Source organism: Bufo gargarizans, chromosome 6 (assembly GCF_014858855.1).
Source record: "Bufo gargarizans isolate SCDJY-AF-19 chromosome 6, ASM1485885v1, whole genome shotgun sequence".
In the NCBI taxonomy this organism is placed as follows: Eukaryota; Metazoa; Chordata; class Amphibia; order Anura; family Bufonidae; genus Bufo; species Bufo gargarizans.
In genome coordinates this window covers 113,232,991-113,253,408 of record NC_058085.1, presented here as the reverse complement: position 1 = coordinate 113,253,408, position 20,418 = coordinate 113,232,991, and the positions used below count along the sequence as shown (strand labels likewise).

At 41.5% G+C, this 20,418-nt stretch overlaps 1 protein-coding gene across 2 annotated transcripts in view; it reads right to left on the bottom strand.

Moving 5' to 3' along the window:
- Positions 1 to 271: 271 nt before the first annotated feature.
- The window catches only part of RIMS4 (regulating synaptic membrane exocytosis 4), a 237,957-nt gene continuing 217,810 nt past the window's right edge, over positions 272 to 20,418 (bottom strand). For both annotated transcript variants that reach the window (XM_044299301.1, XM_044299302.1), the window contains 4 exons: positions 11,214 to 11,326; positions 10,739 to 10,840; positions 4,576 to 4,715; positions 272 to 490 (listed from right to left, as the gene is read on the bottom strand). In XM_044299301.1, the coding sequence (XP_044155236.1) occupies positions 272 to 490; positions 4,576 to 4,715; positions 10,739 to 10,840; positions 11,214 to 11,326 (574 nt within the window). The remainder of the gene's footprint in view (positions 491 to 4,575; positions 4,716 to 10,738; positions 10,841 to 11,213; positions 11,327 to 20,418) is intronic.

Here is a 20,418-nt window from a genome sequence, read left to right as displayed (position 1 = left end):
TTTAACAATTCTCACTTTCCGATTCAGGAATATACAAGACATCACGTGAGAATAGAGGTAATTGTACGATTGTTGACCTAGGATAGTCACCCAAGGTTGCTTTCATACACAATGGGAACCACACTTTCTCCTGTCAGAAGGTTGTTTGGTTGCTTTCAGCTTCCAAAAAATGAGTCAAACATGCAAAGATGTTTGAGGTCAGAGATCCAAACAAAACCTTGGTAGTGGGTTATAGAAAAAAAAACAAGTCAAGATGTCATTTTCTTTACTATTAAGATCTCTCGCAACATGGTACCACAGTGCTTTCCAAGGAAAGTTGCGAAGCTTGACGAAGGAGAGGACCTGTTGATGGATCTACCATTGATGAGGTCGGGAATAACTTGTACCAGCCAATAACCATGCTTGATAAATCCAACTCTTCTAGAAGTATTCTGGCAACTCCCATAAAATGCTTCCTTTCCATTCTTCCATAATTTCCCCAGACCATCACCTTTAAGATAACACATATATCATTACAGAAAATTGTACATGCCATTTTATTTTCACCCAGCATCATAAATCTTTTTTCCATTACCACAACACTTTTAAAATTATTTACCATGAGAACAGAATTGGAATTAATAAGTACGCTGACACTTGATGACCTGGAATGATGTTTTGGATGGTGTACTATCTGACAATTTATTAAGTACAACACAATGAAGCAGTCAATGATATAGAAAAACAAGGTAATGTAGGAAATTATGTAATCAAAGTTGATGCAACACATGTAATAGCCTTAAATTAGGGGGTTTATTTGTCTTTTTACACCCCCTTAATAATTCTACTCTAGTGGGGGATTTCACTGTCCACCCACTTGAAATAGGAATGCAACTGTAAAGCTGGGGTGCTTAGACTTTGTTGCCCCTGATGGAATGACTACTTATTAAATGTGTTAATTTATCTATGTTATCTACTGTTTTATGTTGAAGCCTTCTATCAGCTCATTTATGGGTTCAGAGAACACCAAAGAAAAAAAATCCATGCTCATTCTCTAGACTACAGATCTATTAAACCTGTAAAAAGCTGTGTACAGATTGGATGCTGTGCCAAGAGTCACAATGATGTTAAATCAACTCTGAAAAGAGCTGGAATAGGATGTGAGTGACTAATTGCTTTATTGGGGACGTAGTTTCAAATTAAATTATACAGTACTTTAAGAGAAAGGACATCAAGTCAGCTCTGCTAAGTGCAGATACCAAGACGTATCTTGCATAGAATTGTCACAAAGCCAACGTATTAAGTACTATATGCACTCAACAAAGATCACCTCTCTTATCACATAGGAAAAATTCTATCCTTTCTATGAATTCTCAATGACTTCCTATCTATTTCCATTATTAGGATGTCGTCAATAAAGATGAGCACATTTTTAAAAAATTTGATTCGACTGGTTTGCCGAATTTTCTGAAACAATTTGGTTTGATCAGAATTTATTTGTGGCGAATTGTGTTAAAAAATGGCTATTTCCGGTCTGCAGAGAGCCTTTATAGTGGTCTAGAACACTGTGCCTTGCAGTAACACGCATAAGGAGTCTGCTTTGGTAGTGAAATAATACTGTGAGTCAGTATGACATGCAGATGACAGGCATCGCTCTTAGAATCACTGCTCACGTCACTTATTTAGGCAGTTACGGGGCCAAAACTGGCCTAAAAACGCAAGTATGAACTCAGCCTTATAGGTCGATGTTAGCGCCAAGAAGAAGCGCACTCCTTTTACACCATCATCAGCTGATTCCACATAGATGTCTACAGAACCTGTTCTATTACACGCTTATACAAGTAGAGCCCCCCCGACAGAGTGGAGTGGGTGTCAGCAGTAAGTTTGTGTTTAAGTCACTGATTATTTTGCCCTTCATCTGATCCGTCAGAACAATAACCCACAAAAAACTGATCCTGTCTGTGGAGCATCCACCTTCACTCGGTCAGCATTTGCTCAGTAATCCATCATAGTTACATAGTTAATATGGTTGAAAAATACACAAGTCCATAAAGTTCAACCAAGGGACAAGTGGGGACGCGAATCCCAGAAGGAAATAAGACTTCTACACGTTTTCATAAGCATTAATGTTGTTTACTTTTAAAGGGGACCTGTCACCTCTACTATGCTACCCTCACTGAGCGTTTCTAAATTTTCATTGTGTTACCCTAAACATATAAATTACACTTTTAATTTAATTTGATGACGAATTCAATAAGTATTATGCATTTTTGTACTTCCCGCCTTTTATGCAAATTAACATAAACGAGTCATATCTTACTTATGTGACCGGGGAAGAGTCATATTTTCAAGCTCTGACTCATCTCAGGTTAATTTGCATATGTATAAAATCGTTTTTTATTTTTACACAAAAGCACACAGAGCTATGCGGACTGGGTATTGTGGATGTGCTAGCAGCCATCTAGCAACCCATGTCCTCAGCTCTATACACAAAATCCCGGTGACAGGTTCCCTTCAAGAATTCATCTAAACCCTTTTTAAAACTGTCCACTGTTCCTGCTGTGACCATGTCCTGAGGAAGTCTATTCCACAGATTCATAATTCTTACAGTAAAGAAGCTTTGACGCTTCCGGAGACGGACATTTTTCCTCTCCAATCGGAGGCAGTGACCCCTTGTCTTTTGAGCGCGTTTTACATGGGACAGTTTTTCACAGTATTTTTTGTATGGCCATTAGTGATGGATGAACATCTGCCGGGACGGTTCACGAATGCGATCAAATGTTTGCGAACCGCAAGTTCGCTGCGAGTCCCATTCATTTTAATGGCAGGCGAACCTGAAAAACCTTCAGCTCATATTTGCAGCCAAGAAATAATTACTAGAAGTGCACAAATAGTCCCACAACATGGACAGTGACATACCAGATGTATTATTCGAATTTGCGATCTCCATTCATTATTTTTTTATGAGCACACCAGTTATAATTATTTTTCCAATACCGTTTGTCACTGTGTGTAGCAGAGGGAACGCAGCAAAACAGCAAACAAATACTGCAGTACCCAAATATACTATAAAGAAAGTATATTGGTATATAACACCCCGCTTCTATCAGTTTTTTGTGGGAGAGACTGGTATATCACACCAGTTATAATTAGTTGTTCCAATAGCGTTTGTCCCTCTATATACCTGCAGTATCGCTGCAGAACCGCACACCACTGCTGCACAATACAAATCCACTATAATATGCTTTCTATGTTAGAAAGTATATTAAAGTATACTACACCCCTCTGTACTGCACACCTATCAATAGCACACCTATACCAGTCCTTAAAAGGACTTTTGTGGACCTGTTTAATAGCGTTTTTGTCCCTAACAGTCTTTCCCTGCACGACACAGCAACCTTTCCCTACACTGACAAAAGACTGAATGTAAAATGGCGCCCAGATCAGGTTTATTTATAAGGTATATGGTATGTCCATGTGCTGAAACGTTTCAATTGGCTGTCCTGTACCACCTGATGGATGTGTCCTGGGTCAAAGATGTAAATGTAAAAGAATATGGCGGGCGCAAATATCGCCATATGTTCGCATGTTCCGCAAATCGCGAACAAGCAAAGTTTGCTGCAAACCGACCGCCGGGCGAACCACAAGGCAATGACTATGGCCCATTTATATATTTGTATAGATAAATCATGTCCCCTGTTAGACGTCTCTTCTTAAGACTAAATAAATTAAATTCTTTTAATCTTTCTCATAACTAAAACCCTCCATGCCCCTTATCATTTGAACGGCAAATATATTTTACTTTTGCCACTAATACACAACAAAAAGTGCTGTAATTTAAGCACTTCACCACACAACGGCTAATACAAGCCAAAAAATGCTTTAGGACATATAACTGCACCGCACAAGGGCAAATAAGACGTAGAAATATTCCCTTGTAATAAACACTGTTAATGACTGTAATACCCCAATAACGAGAACGGTTTGCTGGAATTACAGAGCTGTATAATGGCAATTTGGATCCCCAGTCAGTGCAGCAAGGTGTAATAGGATTGTTCCTATTACCCAGGCTGTAAACTCCCCTACTGAACCCTGTTCTGCTTCAATACTGTGGAATGATTCTTCCCTATCCTTTCCCTACACCTTAAATAATCTTTCCCTGCAATTGTAAATCTTTTTTTTTTTTTTTTTAGCACAATGAAGTTTTCCTAGCACTGTCCCTAGCTCCTGCTGACGTCTCTCCCTGCACTAAGTACACTGGAAAATGGCTGAATCCAAGATGGCTGAATGTATTTATAGGGCTGTGACATCACCGGGCTGGCTGGCTGCATGCATGGCATTATGGGTGATCCCGCCTTCCCAGAGTTCCTTGCTACATGTCCTCACACGTGCAGCAGCCATTTTAGGAAAAAGTGTGATTCGTTACCACGAAGCATGAGGAAATTCGGATTCGGTGCGAATTGAATTTTTCCTGAAATTTGGATCGAATTTCACTTCGTCAACTTCGATTCGCTCATCTCTAGTCGTCAATATTCCCGTTTATTAGTAATAACTTTAGTAATAATATTCTTATATTAAAGGGTTTCTCATCCTTACCTGTAATACTTTCCCTTGTGAGCCCTCTGAAAATACAAGAACCTGGTTATATAATGGGTCTAATGATTTCCGGGCAACTTTTGTTTTCTTTTTAGCAACACAGAGTCCATTCTCTAGTAGATAAACCTTTATGTAAGCAGCTGGAAGATATAAAAGCAGGCAATATTAAAAGCATTTCCCAAACAATGGAACAAACAGATTGCATACTGAGGAACATATGGACAATACAAACTGCTGAAGATAACATTATCGGCCTCAAAAATGTCAGTCTCTGAAAAGTTTTCTATTTTATTTCTAGTAAAAAAACTTTTCAATTGTTTTATGCACAATTTAAGTTTTTAATACATTTGGCCAATATTTTCAGTAGCTTCATAAAAGAATAAAATCATAAAGTGCATCTGTCAATATTTTTTGTATAAAGTATGAAACTTTGTAATATTTATTCGATATCTTCCTCACCTCACCGCAGCCCTATTCTCCCTATCTATTCATTTTCTCAAACTTTCTCGTTCTGTAACACAACTAAGGGTACTGATTCTTCTTGTAGAGACCCAGAAACTGGTAGGCAGAGACTGCTGCAAGAGGGGAAGAGGTGTGAGGCAGCTGACTATTCAGAGCCCATAGCTAGCTCACTTTCCCAGATCCAGAATATAAGAAGCACATCCCTTTGCAAATTCATTGACCTACCGTAGCATTTTATACATGGCTGTATATGTTTTTCAGTCCACAAAAACATCTATAAAAAAAGATAGCTTCCATGTTTCTCCCTACCATCAAAAGAAAGAACTATTTTCATCAAAAAGTGGACAAGAATAGGACCTGCGTTGAGATTCTCTGATTGGGTACACAGTGAGTAAAAAAAAAATTCATGTGCATCACTGTATGTCATTATAATAGAGATATCTTTTTTGTTCAGAGCCCCCTCCCCTTGACCCATAATGTATGAGTTGCATGTCTTATTGATTGATTTTCTAATGAAGACACAGCATTTATGTCTCCCCAGGAGATACTGAAAGACACAACGTTAATTAGCTTTTTGTTGGTTCACAGGTGGTTCATCAACGCCACCTTAATCTATATTGACAAGTGCTTCAGGAATGGCATGTCTCGATGACACTGATCAGTCAGTGGTTTTTTTCTCCCCCCTCCCCATGCAGTTTTGTTGCCCATATCAAGCAGAAGTCAGCTTTGTTTGCAACTACTCATGTATTAGTTTATATAAATAAGGACCATGGTGTTTATTGAGGTATCAAGGGGTATACACCTCAAGAGCTCACAATCTACCGAACCACATAGAGAAGCAGAGTATATGAAATTGACAACTGTTTTCCCATCCGCTGACAAGCAGCTAATTTAAAAAGTGACAAACAATATAAAAAAATGTACACTGTAACTTAATAGAAAACGTCAGCAAAAGATATTGACTTGACTTTGGCCATTGGCCAATTTTACATTTTAGGTGGGAATCCTCTTTATATTGCCTATATCTGTAGGGATTAACGAACCTGAACTTTACAGGTTCGGAGTTCAGGTGGTGTAGGAATTCCGTTATGGATTCCGTTATAACGGAATATAAAGGAATTCGTATGACAGAATGCAAAACGGAAGCCTTTAAGAGGCATTCTATTTTGATCCATCATAATAGAAGTCTATGGCCAAGCATAATGGATCCGTCTGGTTTCCGTTATGCAGGACTTTGTTTTCCTTCCTGCATAACAGAAACCATTACGGATCCGTTAAGCTTGTCCATAGACTTCTACCTCTTAAAGGCTTCTGTTTTACATTCCATCTAGGAATTGCGTTATAACGAAATCTATAATGGAATTCCTACACAACTCGACCACAGAACCGAACTTGTAAAGTTCGGGTTCGCTCATCCCTACCTATCTGTGAAAACTGAATTTTGAAAATGAAAATAAAAATTTAGTCAATTTTTGCTTTGGTAACAGAAAATGCCTAAACTCTTACATAATTATTTCATAAACTTTAAAGGTGTTTTTGGTGAGGGTCCCACCTCTGGGACCTTCACTTATTTGGCGGGTCTTATTTCCTGATCCTGTGGGGTTGCCCTCCCCATAGGGTCAAGGGCTGCTGGCTCTGCATGGAAAGAGCAGAGTAAGCAGTGATTTAATAGAAACACATTTAGTAGCATGATAGACTATGCAGTACTTTATTTCCCCTGTAGTGGCGCTGTGGGGAAACTAAAAACTTGATGCCAGATTCTCCTAAATACCAAATCAGCTTCTCCACAGAAAGCCCTTGTAATAACAACAGACAACCCCTATAATTATAAAGTAAAAATGGGACAAAATTTGCAAATTCTTCCTTTACTGTGGCTATTCAGTCGTGAAATGTTTTTCCTTTTCTTTTCTAGCTGCTTCAGCTCTGATTTATTAAATATTAAATATTTCCATTAAAATAATAGCCCTATTTTGCAGGTCTGAATTACATTTAGTTATTTCAAAGAGCTTCCTGAAAACAGCTGCTTCTCTTGTTCAATTTCCAATAATAACACAAAGCCGCAAGCCCGGTAATCTCTAGTGCTACGATTATTTGGCAAACAATGTAATCTTGATGAATAATGTATTTTTCTGTTTAAATTTCGTTTCGAGGCCTAAGAATCCTTCCTAATATATAAAAGCTGAGCATCTTCCCGCATGTATTCGAAGGGCTAAGATGTTCTTTTATGTCGAGCTCTGATTCCACTGTGATTAGCCGGGATTTTAAAGTGAACTCAAGATTTTGAAAACGTAGACTTTGTATTTTGTACAGTCTTGTGTTTCTAATACAGTTCATTATAAAAATAGAGCATAGAAAAATTCAGGAAGCTGAACCATCTCTAAATACAAGAATAGCGGTCGTGTGGTAAACTAGTGGCAGAAAACCTTGAATCTAAAGACAAAGCTGCATAAATATTTCCTCACAAATCTTCACATGGTGTCATTAGAGAATACCCATGTATGATGTCCGACTTCTAATCATTTTGGTCAAAGTAACAATGGCATCAAAATGGTTCCCTGTTGTGATGAAGATCTCCGACCAAATATACATTTGATCGTCAAGTGAACCAACAGTTGTCCCATATATTCATACATGTCTCTATTTTGTTTCCCCAAGATACTGGCTGTATTATTGTCACGGATGTAGTAGGGGAGAACACCAAAAGACAACAAGAAGGAAGGGAAAAGACACTAGGCCTCACCGCTAGGGAAGGAAAAGGGTCACCACCTATAAAACCCTGCTCCTGGCCCTAACTCCTATCTATATGGGCACCTCTCGATGGTAGAGATGTCCATACACAGGAACCTAGAAAACCCTGGTGGCCCTCGGATGCCCTAATGTTAATGACAGGGCAGAGACTACCTGCTCCTTCCCTGGTGAAGGAACCAGCGTCTCACTGAGGCCTAGTAAACAACAAAGGTGGGGGGGAATACAAAATGCAACAAACGGACCACTTAACTTCTGAGGCTGATGGATGATGGATGAACAGGACTTCAACTAGAACCACACTCCAGCTCTTCCAAAAACCAAATGAAGCTATCCAGAGCAAGGAGTGATGGGTAGAGTCAGAATAAATAGGGGGAGGTAAAGGTCACATGATCCACACCTGGACAGGAGGTGTGGACATACAAACAACACACAGACAAAGTGAAACCAAAAGAGGCTGTCAGATCACTAATATGCAGATAATCCTTCAGACCTTCTAAAACCTGTCACCGGTGTGACAATTGAAGGGGCTATAAGAGATTGCAGGACTCTTGAAAGGTAGTCTGTGAGTTATATGTGAATATCCATGGATAGCAGCTCCTACTACTAGACTCCTTAACACAGCTTGTGTACCTTAGGCCTCTTTCACACTTGCGTTGTCCGGATCTGGCGTGTACTCCACTTGCCGGAATTACACGCCGGATCCGGAAAAACACAAGTGAACTGAAAGCATTTGAAGATGGATCAGTCTTCAAAATGCTTTCAGTGTTACTATGGCAGCCAGGACGCTATTAAAGTCCTGGTTGCCATAGTAGTAGTGGGGAGCGGGGGAGCGGTATACTTACAGTCCGTGCGGCTCCCGGGGTGCTCCAGAATGACGTCAGAGTGCCCCATGCGCATGGATGACATGCCATGCGATCACCTCATCCATGCGCGTGGGGCGCCCTGACGTCACTCTGGAGCGCCCCGGGAGCCGCACGGACTGTAAGTATACTGCTCCCCCGCTCCCCACTACACTTTACCATGGCTGCCAGGACTTTAGAAAGCTAAACGTCGGATCTGGCAATGCGCCGAAACGACATTTAGCTTAAGGCCGGATCCGGATTAATGCCTTTCAATGGGCATAAATTCCGGATCCGGCCTTGCGGCAAGTCTTCAGGATTTTTGGCCGGAGCAAAAAGCGCAGCATGCTGCGGTATTTTCTCCGGCCCAAAAACGTTCCGGTCCGGAACTGAAGACATCCTGATGCATCCTGAACGGATTTCTCTCCATTCAGAATGCATTAGGATAAAACTGATCAGGATTCTTCCGGCATAGAGCCCCGACGACGGAACTCTATGCCAGAAGAAAAGAACGCAGGTGTGAAAGAGCCCTAAGACATGTCATCTCTGCTGCTGGCATTTCTCTGCAGTTCTCGTACAACAATTGGAGGCCATATCATTTCTTCAGTTAATTAAGACCCTGGCAGACACACATAATAAAACAGTAAGATGTTGCTGCAGTGGCTTTCAATGACTGCTGGGCTTTTCTGTGAAAAGGTTATTGTTATACATTGTGTTGTCAGCAGTTCCTATATGGTAAGATGTTTCAAGGAAAGTGCAAAGGTTGTATTAGACGGGGAGATTTTCTGCCTGATGATCGCTAACTAGCGCTTGTTAGCGATCATCTTGCAGTGTAATGCTGCCGCCGATTGCACAATGAATGCTCTTTCTTTGCGCTATCCATATTGCTGAAAGATCAGGATTTGCCGGCGGCGTGCTGTCTAATTACGATCTGCTGCCGGCAAACCACTGTACGGCATGAGGATGTGCGATCTCTCCTCCCCATATTGCTGAGGAGATCGCAGTGGTCTCCTCAGTAAGCAAGCAGGAGATTGATGGGAGGGAAATTGTCTGCGTGAACGGGCTGTCTAATATGCCCTTAAGGCTGGATACAAGTCTAAGGCCTAGTTCACACGACCGTATGGCTTTTATTGTTTTTTGCGGTCCGTTTTTCACGGATCCGTTGTTCCGTTTTTAAGTTCCGTTGTGTTTCCGTTTCCTTTCCGTTTTTCCGTTCCGTTTTTCCGTATGGCATATACAGTATACAGTAATTACATAGAAAAAATTAGGCTGGGCATAACATTTTCAATAGATGATTCAGAAAAAACGGAACGGAAACGGAAGACATACGGATGCATTTCCGTATGTGTTCCGTTTTTTTTGCGGACCCATTGACTTGAATGGAGCCACGACCCGTGATTTACGGCCAAATATAGGACAAGCTCTATCTTTCAACGGAACGGAAAAACGGAAATACGGAAACGGAATGCATACGGAACACATTCCGTTTTTTTTGCGGAACCATTGAAATGAATGGTTCCGTATACGGACCGTATACGGAACACAAAAAAACGGCCCGTACACCCGCAAAAAAAACGTTCGTGTGAACTAGGCCTAACTGTACTCTGCTGAACGCAGCCATCTCCATCAGTGATGATTACTCAAAATTTTCTGTGTACTTGCAGGATAACAGGCTTAACTGTATGGACAGATGTATTTTTCAGCCTTATGAACTATGTTACTAATGGACAGAATACAAAGGTGGGGTACACCTGGTAAATATCACCTTAAAGGGAGTCTCTCAGCTCCAAAATTGGTTTAACGTAATGCCACCTCTTGTTTGATTAACAGTCCCTGGGATTTCAGACCAGACGCAAAGGTGCAGGGGAAGCCAAGTGCACAGAACAGAGGGGTCCCTACTCCGATGCACCAAAAGCCACATTTATACAGAAATAAATGAAAAGAAGCACTTCATTTAGGATTGGAGGACCAGATTTTCAAAAGCAAGGTATGGTTATGTTTTGGGGACCGTACCCTATATGGTGGTATGCTTAGTTTGAAACTGATTTTGGAGGTGACAAACTAACTCTAAGAATAACAAATGAGAAAAGCAAATCACAGGCAGGATTTTATACCTGGTGCTGTTTTGGAACCGGCCTTTGCTGTCAGTCCTCTAGCCTGGATAATTTCCACTTCAAGTTGTCCATTTCTTTCCAGAAGACCAACCTCAACATCCCCTAAGAAAAAGAATGTAACATGTATATACTGTAGGATAATTTAATGTACAGACCACACGGTTTCCTGCATCCATTCAAAGTCCTATCAGTTGTCTAATATTCAAAGGAGCGCTGCTAGGTACTCTAGAACATTCTGGCACCTGAATGTGATAGAGTCTTTAACCTACTGACATCATTTGGATTATAGATCATGTAGAAAATCGAAGTGATCTTGGGGAATGATGAGAGTATGATTGAGCTGGAGTTGCTGGGAACTCATTTGCAAACATCTGACAGAAGCACCTAGAACTTCTATCATACCACTCTGGTAGACAGGACATACATGTTATACAAGGTGTGGTCAACAGCAGTTGATCTGGTTACTGTTACTCACCCATGGATGTAGTTGCTAATGTCTGTCGTCCAACAAACTGTGCTGGGCCCATGCCAGAAAGAAAGTCACTAAACTGTCCATTAGATGCCAGGCACATCCCACTGTAGTTCAAACTGCAGACCATAAGATACAAGACCATTAGTGACAGGACTCATAAACTGCACAATCTGCTATACATTTATTTTCAGTATAGTATGAAATGAGCTTCAAGGATTGAGGATTTCTGGATACTTCAACAGAAAAGAAACTTCTGCCCTCTATGGGGTACAGTAGAAGCAGTGCATGAACGGTAGATTACAGGTCATCTAGTTACTCATCTCCGTACCCACAACACATTATAGTGCACTTGTCATTCTAGATATTCAAAATAACCTGCCATATGTGTGTACAAAAGGAATAACAGTATTTCGGGCCATGATGTAACATATCCTGGATTCTTCAGCAGTTTTCCCCTTCTGGAAGCTCTATTAATAATTGTCAATTTTCTCTGAACTCAGCTGAAGAGCGAACGGAGACTAGCTGCTATGATATCTTCCATACATTGCACACATAGAGGAGATGAGATCCTGCCCTCCTATCTTAGACATACACAGAAGCAGCATGACGAACATTACTGAGCAGTGTAGCTCTCTCTCTCCGTTCTTCCCCTCCCCTATTCACAGACTTCTATGAGCAGCAGCTGTAATCTGATCCATCAGTGAAGCTAAAAATCTATCTCATCGTGTATAGCTTTCTACCAGTGAATTCAGTGAGCGATCAATGCAGGGGGAGAAGAGAGGTCTGATAAGTGGAGAAAGAAACATTTTCAGAAGAAATAAATATTTAAAAAATTCTTATCTGTGCTTCCTCTATTGACTGAAAAATAAGAAATGATGTATATTTTTTATTGTAAGGCTAGTCACATGACACATTCATTGCAGAAATTTCAGTTCTGTACAGTTGTTTTTGAGGCAAGCGTATGGATTTTAGCAGGCCCCATTCAAATTGATGGAACAGTTACAGACATTTCTGCAACAAATTAGCGGTGTATGATTTCACCCTAAGACTAGAGATGAGTATATTTCATGTTATGAAATTAGTTCACAAATAGTTAACAGTGGGTAATAAGCAGATGGCTCACTCCGAATTGTCACAGTTGGTGCACAGGTTCAAAAAGACACACCCCTAATTCTGTGCTGTATAAATATGTGTTGAATGGAACCGGCACTCAAACAGTCGGAGTACACGTGGGATTGTTTTAAATTTATAAAACTTTTATTAAATAATATACTCTTTGTGCACTTCTTAGATACATATAAACATAAAAACATAAAAATATAAAAATGATATACTGATGCACACGTTCAGTTCGAGGCTTTCAATAATCAAAGAGCAGTCGCTACTATGCTGCCCTATAGGTTCGCTGCACCATATACCGCTGCATCCGTATCTCACTTGTTTGGTGTGACTAGTGAATCGCAGTTTTCTATGGCCAAGCGACCTATTTGTAGGGCTATTTGAGTGGCTCCTTGTAAGTTGACAGTTTGAAGCCAATGGTTATATAGGTAATCCCTGCAACAGGTGCACAATATAACTTTCAAGCAACAGTTCGCACTATACAATGCATCGGTCCTCTGCCATAGTTCTCTTAAGGCTCCAAGTGTGCCACCCAGGCAAGGTCAATAGTCCGGTGAAATTTTTAAAGTCCCGCCTGTGTTGGTATTATCACAGAGATATGGCGTGGCTCCACATATATATCTATCAATTGTGTGTTTTACTCACTGCGTCCCGTATGGTCTCACTATATATGTCCCGTAATCGGTTGCTGCCGTGGCGTCCCACGCTTCCACCTTTCTCCGGTATGCTTGTCTTACTTCCGGCTCTGCCGGGATCTCGCCTTTGGTCTCGCGAGAATCTTGTGTCGGGTAGTTATTTTGTGAGTCCCAATACGTATGTGTGAGTTAACTAGAGTTCTTCCCGTCTCTGTTAGGGTTATCGGTTATCGATCCTTTAGTACATGGCCATGCACCGTCTCACAGGTAACATCCAGACGCGTTTCAAGATACTATCTCTTCATCAGTGGACCCACTGATGAAGAGATAGTATCTCGAAACGCGTCTGGATGTTACCTGTGAGACGGTGCATGGCCATGTACTAAAGGATCGATAACCGATAACCCTAACAGAGACGGGAAGATCTCTAGTTAACTCACACATACGTATTGGGACTCACGAAATAACTACCCGACACAAGATTCTCGCGAGACCAAAGGCGAGATCCCGGCAGAGCCGGAAGTAAGACAAGCATACCGGAGAAAGGTGGAAGCGTGGGACGCCGCGGCAGCAACCGATTACGGGACATATATAGTGAGACCATACGGGACGCAGTGAGTAAAACACACAATTGATAGATATATATGTGGAGCCACGCCATATCTCTGTGATAATACCAACACAGGCGGGACTTTAAAAATTTCACCGGACTATTGACCTTGCCTGGGTGGCACACTTGGAGCCTTAAGAGAACTATGGCAGAGGACCGATGCATTGTATAGTGCGAACTGTTGCTTGAAAGTTATATTGTGCACCTGTTGCAGGGATTACCTATATAACCATTGGCTTCAAACTGTCAACTTACAAGGAGCCACTCAAATAGCCCTACAAATAGGTCGCTTGGCCATAGAAAACTGCGATTCACTAGTCACACCAAACAAGTGAGATACGGATGCAGCGGTATATGGTGCAGCGAACCTATAGGGCAGCATAGTAGCGACTGCTCTTTGATTATTGAAAGCCTCGAACTGAACGTGTGCATCAGTATATCATTTTTATATTTTTATGTTTATATGTATCTAAGAAGTGCACAAAGAGTATATTATTTAATAAAAGTTTTATAAATTTAAAACAATCCCACGTGTACTCCGACTGTTTGAGTGCCGGTTCCATTCAACACATATGAAATTAGTTCACGTTTTGTTTGATGGTAAAAGTAGAATTTCATTATGGAGTCCGTTACCACGGACCAAAATGCAATTCTATGACGGAATGCCTTTAGAGGCATTCCTTTATTCATTCTGTCATAATAGAAGTCAATGGCCTGCATAACGCATCCGTCGCATTTCCGTTATGCAGAAGAGGAATCCCCTGCATAACGGAAACGGGACGGATTCGTTTTGCAGCCCATAGAATTCTATTATGATGGAATAAATAACGGAATGCCTCTAAAGGCATTTCGTTATGCATTCCATAATAGAATTGTGTTATGGTCCGTGGTAATTGAATCCATAATGAAATTCTGCTTTTACCACCAAACGAACCATTAACCAATTTCAAAATATAAAATTCGCTTATCTCTACCTAAGACCTCACAACTATGGAATTCAAATGTTATCAAAACAAAGTGAACAATTTCTGGAATACGCATCATCATCTCCTATTAAACGTCTAACAAATTAGAATTAAATTATCATTAGTCATCCATTAACACTTAGAGAACCAGGCAATTTTCAGTTTTAGCGGTTTTTTCTTCAAATCTTGTGGGACAAGTTGTACTTTCTAATGGCACCATTTACGGTTGCAAACAATATAGCAGGAAGTGGGAAAAAAATTCCAAATAGGGTGGAATTGGAAAAAACAAAGCAATTCTGACAGTTTTTCACTATGTTGTAAAATTGACCAGTGACCTTCATTCTCCAGGTCAGTACAATTACAACGGTACCACACTTGTATCGTTTTTCTTGCGTTTTAATACTGAAAAAATTGTAAGTTCTTGAAAGAAATATTTTTTTTTTTCATCACCACATTCTGACCCCTATAACTTTTTGTTGTTATGTGTACTGAGCAGTGTAAAGGCAAATTTTTTTGTGGTTGTGGGCAATCTGTACTTTTCATCGATACTGTTTTGAAGTGTGTGTAACTTTTTTATCACATTTTATAAATCGGCGAATCGAATGGGATTCTCATATTTTAATACTACGGGCATTTTCACATACAGTGATGCCCGTAATGTGTATTTTTTTTAATTGGTTAAGTATTTTAACTTTTATATATTTTTTAAAACTTTTTTTTTACTTTCGACTATAACTGGGTGACTATAACTGGCAATCATTAGATTGCCCATTGTGTTCATGATATAAAGCCATCATTGAACACTTTATTTCCAATATAACAATACAGTGCTGCCACCTAGTGACCTGTCTTAGTATATTCCACTAATAGCTGCCGAATCCTACTTGAGTCTTCGGGCTATTAGAACAGCGTAACAGGTTCCCCAATCTCAGCCGGAGAATGCTGTTACGGAAGCGCGCGGCTCCCACTTCTGGACTGCTCAGATGCCATGGTCACATTTGACCACAGCATCTGAGGGGTGAAATTATACATTTTGAAACAGCGTAGCAGGTTCCCCTATATCAGCCAGGGAACGCTGTTATGGGAAAGGGAGCACGCTTATGCGATCAGCTTACCAATTTGAAACAGCAGAAACTCGGCAGCTATGGTGCCAGCTGTACGCACGAGTGGGCTCCATGTATAAAGACGCATCTTTCGCCATACATATACGGCAGAGGTCGCAAAGGGATTAAGGAAGATAAGATAAGCACTGTCCAAACAGTCGTTCAACAAGAGGTCAGTACTACGTCATCAGCAGACAATATAAGGGCAGACTAGTGTAGATGGACCATGTGGTCTTTTAAAGTTTCTATATAGAATAAATCTACTCTAAGATGTTAAAAAGGTTGTCCAGGATTAGAAAAATAACGCCGAAAGCAGCACCATGTCTGAACTATGTGTCGTATTGCAGCTCAGCTCCATTGGAGTTCATAGCTGCAATATCTCACACAACCTGTGGACAGGGGTGGAGCTGTTTTTGGAAGAAAGCAGCCATGTTTTATATTACTGGATAATATTGTCTATATATCGCTACTTACTGATAAAAATAATTTTTTGCTGTTTTTTTACTATTTGACTATCAATTTAAAAGTCATTAATGCACTTTACATATTGGCATACTGTCATGCAGATCCTGCTTTCCAGCTTGCTGGAAAGAGGAAGATTACCAGCCTACATAGTAGGCAGGGTTATACATACAGATCCATTTGTTTTATATCCTTCTGAATGGTGTTTTCTAAGGCACGGCTCCACCGTGATATTACACATGGGAATCATCATTGCTTCTGTTAACTTACAAGGGAGGGGACATAAAATGTGTCACAGTCAAAGAAGTGTCACAGTTAAGGGAGTCAAGTAGTGGCAGACTTGGATTCCTAGGGCCCAGGCCCTACATCACCAATAAAGTTTAATAGGTTATGAATCAAAGAAATAGAGCCTAGTGGCAAGTGATTGGATCCAACCGCAGCCAATTTATTTAAATTTTTTAGCCCAATATGGTATCAGAGCCTGGGCTGACTGTAGGATCATCTGGTACTCTGGTAGGTTAGTCTGACCCTGAAGTCACAGTCAGGTTTATTAAAGGTCAATATGGAGATCTCCCCATGATCTATATATGTGCAGGACTGTGATAATAACAGGGGGACAACCTCTATGTCTCAGGAAAAAAGGTTACCGCATCAAAATAGAAGAGGATTCTTTACGGTAAGAGCAGTGAGACTATGGAACTCTCTGCCTGAGGAGGTGGTGATGGTGAGTACAATAAAGGAATTCAATGTATTTCTGGAGTGTAATAATATTACAGGTTATAGATACTAGAGAGGGGTCGTTAATCCAGGGAATTATTCTTGTTTGACATTTGGAAGGAGTAAAATGTGGAAAATTGGTTTTTATTTTGCTTTCCTCTCAACTTTCATTGTGTCTTTTTTGACACTTACAAACTAGGGGGGACCTTTATCATTCCCAAGTTGCACATGGTGCATGCCCTTCTTTTGCAAACAGTTGGAAGGTTGGGGAGTAAACCATGCATGGCCTAGCCAACAAGGCACGCTTATTATAATTTATGCCAGGACACTGGAGGAAATTATACCTGACATGGTGGGTCCCAGTGGTGGGACCTGCACCTATAAGATAATGGGGGCATATCCTAGCGATATGCCCCCATTGTTTATGATGAGTTGCTAAGTTCACATGGCTATGGCGCTGCCGGACCTGTGACACCACAGCCATGTGAATGTAGTTGACACTTTAAGTCAATTCTAAAACAGGGATACATCAGAAGGCAAGGTAGTGGCAGTGTACCCCCCAAACTGAGGTGACATGCTGTACAGACATTACAGCAGTGTCACTCACACAGTGACTATTACCCAGTCCCAGTAGAACCCAGCCCCATCCCAGGCCATCACAATCTGGGGAAACCAGTAGAAACTGGCCACTTTATACACAGACTACTATCAACTAGGTCCTGGGCCCCTGGCCCTGCCCGCCTACCAACCTGTAGCAGGAGTGGCTGGCACTTCCACATCAGTCAGGCGTCCGCTGCGCTGGAGACCTTTAAGCTCATGCTGGTGTCTGTGCTGCTGTCTCCCAGTCAGTCCCCATTCCTACCCACCCGGCACCATCACTCTGTAGAGCTCTGCTGGTCACGCCGCCTCACCTCACTCTCTCCCTGCAGCAGGCACGCGCAGCTTCACCTCCACGACCGACTTACAAGTCTGCCACACACTAACAATGGGAGCTCCCTCTCCTGGCTGCGCCTGCACGCACAAACCCTCTGCCTCCGTCCCCACTACTATGTAAACTTAGCCGGTATTGTATGTAAATCACTCTATCGCTGCCTGCAGACAGTGCTGAAGCAGCGCTTTCATTGTTTACTGAGACTTCGTCTCTCCTGGTGGGCCCCATGGGCCCCCCTGAGTAAGGGGCCCGGTCGCAGTTGTGACCGCTGCGACCCCTATAGCTACGCCACTGGTTCCATTGCAGTACCGCAGACCTGGATGTATCAATTGCAATTGCTTATTATGTGTCATTATCATTTATTGTGCTATTCTTTGTTTCTGCTGTGCACTCCAGCAAATGAGGTATGGTTTGTAGAAACAGGGATAACCACACTGTTCCTCGCCTCTCGGTAGGGGTAGGCTGGCCCTACTTCCTGCCAGGAGGGAGAGTTTCTGAAAGAGAGTGAAGAGTAAGGAAGCAAATCACTGAGCTCCTTCAAGTCAAGAAGACTGCTTCCAAAAAGCATTAGTTTGCTTACACAGCATAATGATCAGCAACATCACAGCTTTATAGACCCTGCTGCAGGTGAGGGACTATGGTTCAGACCCATTACCTAGATAACATCCAGGCCAGATCCACTCAAAGTCTGCTTTACACAGTGGACACCTACTGTATATCCACAAATACCTGCTAGTGTGAATATATAGTCATCCAACCAGCCACATACCTCATCACCTGGTGACAGAAACAGCACTTTGTACCTACAACTGCTGGATGTACCATAAGTTATATTCTGGACTAACTAAAGACCGTTATAGTTTTATTTCTGGCCTTCAAACCACCTTTCCACTGCACCGATCCTCAGGGAGCAACAGACTGAGGTAGTAAACTGTGACACAACATCAGGGCCACTACCACTCCTATCCTCTCCAGCAGCCCCTCAGGGGCTCACTGCACCATATTTATAAAGCCCCCTTTAGTGCCATTTTAGTGGGCACGACTTCAAAATCGACATGCCTTGAATCTGACACATTCTTTATGGGAAAGAGATACTAGCACGCTGTTCAAAGTGTGCCCTAGTTTTATGGAATCTTCCCCAAAGTTCCCTATGTACCACAATCGCATTCTGTCTTAGTAAGCATATTAGCATATTTATGGTTCAAAGATCCCAGTCTTTAAGACTTGAAAAAGCTCTAATGATTCTAATTAAGAAAGACCAGAGCATCATTAAAATTCAACAAAGGTTGAAATAAAACAAAATCACACTTCCCTATGGTCTGCAATTTAATTTTTATAGAAATACAGAACAAGAAAGTGCATAATTTGTAACAATTATGGGGACAGTAAAAATAAAATCAGCTGATTCCATTTGGAGAAAGTTCAGCGGTATAATTTGCTGCGCAGCATTTTTTCTGTTTGTAATAACCTCTATATATTAAATTGACTTAATTTTTCGTCTGTTCTGCAAGTGAAAAAGCCACAGCCAGTCGTTGAGTGATTAATTAGCTTATTTTTGTTAAAAAACTGAAACGAAAATATTTGAAGCTGTATTGTATATAACTAGGGATGAGCGAACTCGAACTGTATAGTTCGGGTTCGTACCGAATTTTGGGGTGTCCGTGACACGGACCCGAACCCGGACATTTTCGTAAAAGTCCGGGTTCGGGTTCGGTGTTCGTCGCTTTCTTGGCGCTTTTGTGACGCTTTCTTGGCGCTTTTTGAAAGCAAGCGTCATACTACTTGCCCCAAGAGGCCGTCACAGCCATGCCTACTATTGGCATGGCTGTGATTGGCCAGAGCACCATGTGACCCAGCCTCTATTTAAGCTGGAGTCACATAGCGCCGCCCGTCACTCTGCTCTGATTAGCGTAGGGAGAGGTTGCAGATGCGACAGTAGGGCGAGATTAGGCAGATTAACTCCTCCAAAGGACTTCACTTGATTAATCGATCGATCTGCAGCTGTGCATCATTGAGCTGCTGAAATTCAAATGCTCACTCACTGTTTTTAGGCTGCCCAGACCGTTTGTCAGTCACTTTTTTCTGGGGTGATCGGCGGCCATTTTGTGTCTTGTGCGGTGCTGCGACCAAGTGCATCCAAGCTGCGACCAAGTGCATTTAACCCTCAATGGTGTGGTTGTTTTTTGGCTAAAGCCTACATCAGGGTGAAGCTGTCACACCAAGTGCATTTAACCAGCAATAGTCTGTTTATTTTTTGGCCATATACTACATCAGGGGCAAGCTGCGCCCGTCACCAAGTGCATTTAACCCTCAGTAGTGTGGTTCGTCAAGCTGTGACACCAAGTGCATTTAACCAGCAATAGTCTGTTCATTTTTTGGCCATATACTACATCAGGGGCAAGCTGCGCCCGTCACCAAGTGCATTTAACCCTCAGTAGTGTGGTTGGTCAAGCTATCACACCAAGTGCATTTAACCAGCAATAGTCTGTTCATTTTTTGGCCATATACTAAATCAGGGGCAAGCTGCGCCCGTCACCAAGTGCATTTAACCAGCAATAGTCTGTTCATTTTTTGGCCATATACTACATCAGGGGCAAGCTGCGCCCGTCACCAAGTGCATTTAACCCTCAGTAGTGTGGTTCGTCAAGCTGTGACACCAAGTGCAT